The sequence below is a fragment of the Zingiber officinale genome, chromosome 5B (genome assembly GCF_018446385.1).
Source record: "Zingiber officinale cultivar Zhangliang chromosome 5B, Zo_v1.1, whole genome shotgun sequence".
Classification (NCBI taxonomy): domain Eukaryota; kingdom Viridiplantae; phylum Streptophyta; class Magnoliopsida; order Zingiberales; family Zingiberaceae; genus Zingiber; species Zingiber officinale.
In genome coordinates this window covers 17,709,507-17,713,774 of record NC_055995.1, presented here as the reverse complement: position 1 = coordinate 17,713,774, position 4,268 = coordinate 17,709,507, and the positions used below count along the sequence as shown (strand labels likewise).

At 44.2% G+C, this 4,268-nt stretch overlaps 1 protein-coding gene across 1 annotated transcript; it reads right to left on the bottom strand.

The window, feature by feature from the left end:
* Positions 1-865: 865 nt before the first annotated feature.
* LOC121984179 (cytochrome P450 703A2-like) lies at positions 866-2,634 on the bottom strand. The gene has a single exon (XM_042536993.1). It carries the CDS (start codon positions 2,523-2,525, stop codon positions 960-962), a length of 1,566 nt encoding a protein of 521 aa, XP_042392927.1. The 5' UTR covers positions 2,526-2,634; the 3' UTR covers positions 866-959.
* Between the last annotated feature and the right edge of the window lie 1,634 nt (positions 2,635-4,268).

The window sequence follows — 4,268 nt, the reverse complement described above, 5'->3', positions numbered from 1 at the left end:
AAAATTTACGTACAACCCCTAATTAAGTAGGGAAAATCTACATATAGTCCTTAATAAAAATAAAATTTTACATATAATCCTCATTTACAAAAATTTTTATTTTCACTCTCCAATTAAATATCATGGATATTAATTTACCTAATTATTTCTGATATTTTTAGCTATAAAATGTTAAAAAAATAAGTATACTTTTTCTTAAATTCAGCACATTAAACTAGAATCTAGTATATTTTCTATCAAATTACTCATTACTCTTTTTCTACCTCAATTGGATAGAAAATATACTAGATTTTCTTTAAATTATGCCCAATTGGATGAAAAATATATTAAATTTTCTTTAAATGATGCTAAATTTAGGAGGAATTATATTAAGTAGGCAAAAAGCCATGTTCAATTTGATAGAAAATATATTCGATTCTATTTTAAAATGTTGAATTTAACATAATTATACCTATTTTTAGACTTTTTGTACTAAAAAAATATGAGGGATAATTTTGATAGAAAATATACTCGATTATAATTTAAAGTACTGAATTTAAGAATAATTATACTCATTTTTAGATTTTTTATATCTAAAAAAATCTGAGACATAATTAAAAAGTCATACTTAATTTGATAAAAAAAATATAGTTTAAAATGCTGAATTTAATAAGAATTATATTCATTTTTAGACTTTTTATATTTAAAAAACATGAGGAGTAATTTTTATAAAAAAATATACTTGATTATAATTTAAAATACTGAATTTAAGAGGAATATTTATTTTTTATTTTTTTTATATTTAAAAAATTTGAGGGATAATTAGATAATAATATTTGTATGAAAAAAAATAAAGTAAATAAAATTTTATTTATAAGGAGTGGAAATAAAATATTTTAGACCTGAAAATTACATCCAAAGTTAAACATTGTGATTAAAGCTTTGTCACAAACTTTCCGTCCTTTATTATTATTTTTATATTATTTATTTCGCTGGTCACTGAACAGGGAAGGCGCCAAACGTGGCCGCGCCATGGCCCGTAGCGGCTTCTCTTTGCGAAGGGTCAAGCCGAACGCCTCTTCCATATCGATCTCCTCCGGCACCTCCCAGTCGAAGCCATGGAAGAGATTTGCGAGGGCCAACAGCACCATCGTCGTTCCAACCGTCGTTCCGGGACACTTCCTTTTCCCCGCGCCGAAGGGTAAGATCTCGAGCTCACCCCTGTGGATAATCTCGACCCGCTCCCCATCTGCCGGAAAGTGCCTTTCTGGACGGAACTCTTCTGCGTCGTCCCCCCACACGCGATTGTTCCTCCCCAAAGCGTATGCGTTGATGAACACCCGCGTCTTCGCCGGGATGCCGTACCCCATGAGCTCGGTGGCCTGTGTGGACTCGTGCTGAATCAGAAGCGGCCCCGGAGGGTGCATCCGGAAGGTTTCCCGGACGATGCACCGGAGGTAATTCAGATCTCTCAAGTGGGATTCTTGCACCATACGATCCCGTCCGACTACTCTGTCTAGTTCCTCCTGTGCCCGCTCCAGAACCTTTGGGTTCTTGATCGACTCCGCCATCGCCCACTCGCTTGCCACCGCAGAAGTATCAGTCGCCCCCGCGAATATATCCAGTATTATGGCTTTCATCTCCCTATCATCCATCCGCTCCTTCCCTTCCTCCCCTGGCAAGGAGAGCATCACATCAACGAAGTCCCTGTTCGCGCCATGCCCACAATCTGTTAGATTCTTAGCCTCATTGGCTTGCCGGTGTTCGTCAATAACCCTCTGCAGGAACCCATCCAACCTCCGGGAAACCTCCCTAATCTTTTTCTCCGTCCCGACGAAGGGGTCGACGAGCCACCTCCACAAAGGCAGGTAGTCGCCGGGATAGACCGACCCCAGAAGCCAGAACAACTGGTGCGTGAGGCTCAACAGCTCAGCCGACTCGGCTAGGCCGACCCCTAAGTACCGCCTCCCCAGGAGCATCCTCGTCACGTTGTTCATCGTGAAGGCGCCGAGCACCTGACTCACTTCGATTATTTCGCATTTGCACGCCTTCTCCCGCACATCGCGCATGAGGTGGAGCGCATCCAGAGCCCTGTTCCCGGCGAAAGACTCGAAGCGCCTGGCGGTGAGGAGGTGCTCAACGCAGATCCGGCGCAGTCGCTTCCATTGAGGGCCCATCGGAGCGAAGGCGACATCCCTACCGCCATAGCTCAACTGGAAGCCGGACACCAACTTCGGGCGGGATGCGAAGAGGTCGTCCTGCCGGACGAGGATCTCGCGGACGACGGCCGGGTCGTCGGTGGTGATGGCGTCGACGGTGCCGAGGCGGAGATAGACAAGCGGGCCGTAGGAGGAGCAGAAGAGTGCCATGTCCTTGTGGGGAAGAAGGCCTAGCTGTGTCAGATTACCGACGATCGGCCACCTTGGTGGGCCTGGTGGAAGCCTCAACTTGGAAACACAGAGCCTTTTCTTAGCGTCCCTTAGCAAGAGGGTAGACATTAACATGAGAATTAGAACAAGAGGAATTGAGAATACAATCATCTCCATTTCTTAACTTGAAACAAGCTTGTAATACTCTTTACTCTTTCCCTTCTAACTTCATAAGTGGATTGGGGTTTATATAGGCAAAAAATGGTGAATCAGATAGCAAACTTAGGAGGTCCGGTCCTGTAAAAGTTTTCTATGAAAATTGATGGCGGTAAAGAGAACTCACAACTATGAGTCAAAGGCAGAAATAACAGTCGATGTGGAGGTCAAATTTAAGACGGTCAAAGATCGAAAACAGTAGAGTCAACAAAGTTAGTTGAGCGGGCCTGGAGGGTCCGATCGGCCTAAAGGCTTATCTGAGCAGATCGCTCGTTCGGACAGGACAATTATACAAAGACGACATCATATGCTCGCAACTAGGGCGACCCTACAAGGGCTAGTCTGTTCGGATTGCATGTCCGATCGCGCGAGGAACAACCTATTGAGCCGAGCGATCGTGGAGAGGAATAGTTGAGATCGATCGTGCGGGGAATCTCTATCGAGCGGCTCTCCCACTCGGCCAAATAGTGGGACCCCTTGCTTAGCTCATTACATCCTTATGGGAGTTGGTGCCGCAGTTGGATAGGGTCAATAGGAAAATAGTACAACGGAAGCTTCTACTATCATATCAAGGATTTGCATGCTCTATTAAGAAATGATATCAGTGGCACTTTCCTGATATATCTTTTCATAAGACAGATGGGAGAACGTGCACGTGCCTTGAGAGGCAAGCACATATGCTACTAGAATACTATATAAAGGAGGGTTCATGCACTGACAGAGGTATGCGTTATTTGTGCTTAAGCTTCTATTGGTGCTATAGTTCTTTATCGTCTTTCTACTATTTCGGTGACCGACTTGAACGTTGGAGGGCTAATGCCGGTGACCCCTTTCCTAGCCCGGCACTAATGTTTTTGGTTTTGTAGAGCGGAGCAAAGTCTTCACAAGGTCAACTGCTCAGTCACATCCCCAGTTAGCTGTCTTTACCATTTTTGGACAAGATCATATTGGCTCCATATGTCGGAACTTTGCCTGATCTGGAGCATGAAGATGGACAATGCTGGAAATCGCTGTGATCATCATGATCTCGGTAGATTTCTACAAACACATTATATTCTCCTCACTCCACGGGTATTCGGGAGTTGCGGGACCGAGTCAAGTCTACAGTTGGTTAACAGGGACTAGGGTCGTAGATCCTTGATCAGCCATTAGGGCCTCAGCTCCTCGATTGAAGCCATAAAAGGGTGCAGAGCCCCATGAGTGGAGGTTAAAGAGCCTATATCAGTAAGAGGTTGCAGAGCTCCATGGGTGGAGGTTGTAGAACCTGAAGTCGTCAAAGAGTACAGAGCCCCATGAGTGAAGGTTGCAGAGCCTGAAGCTATAAAAGGGTGCAGAGCCCCATGGGCAGAGGTTATAGAGTCTATATTAGTAAGAGGGTATAGAGCCCCATGAGTAGAGGTTGTAGAGCCTAAAGCCATAAAAGGGTGCAGAGCTCGATGGGTGGAAGTTGTAGAGCCTGAAGCCATAAAAGGGTACAGAGCCCCATGGGTGGAGGTTGTGGATCAGGGAGTTAAGCTCCTAGTGTATGATCGAGGATCTATGACCCTAGTTCCTGTTGACCAGCTATAATTTGACTTAGCTCCTCAACTCCCAAATACCCTTGAAGTTAGGAAAATATAATGTGTTCATTGAAATCTACTGGGGTCATGACGATGATAGAGTTTTCCAGCGTCGTCTATCTTCACGTTCTAGATTATGCAAAGT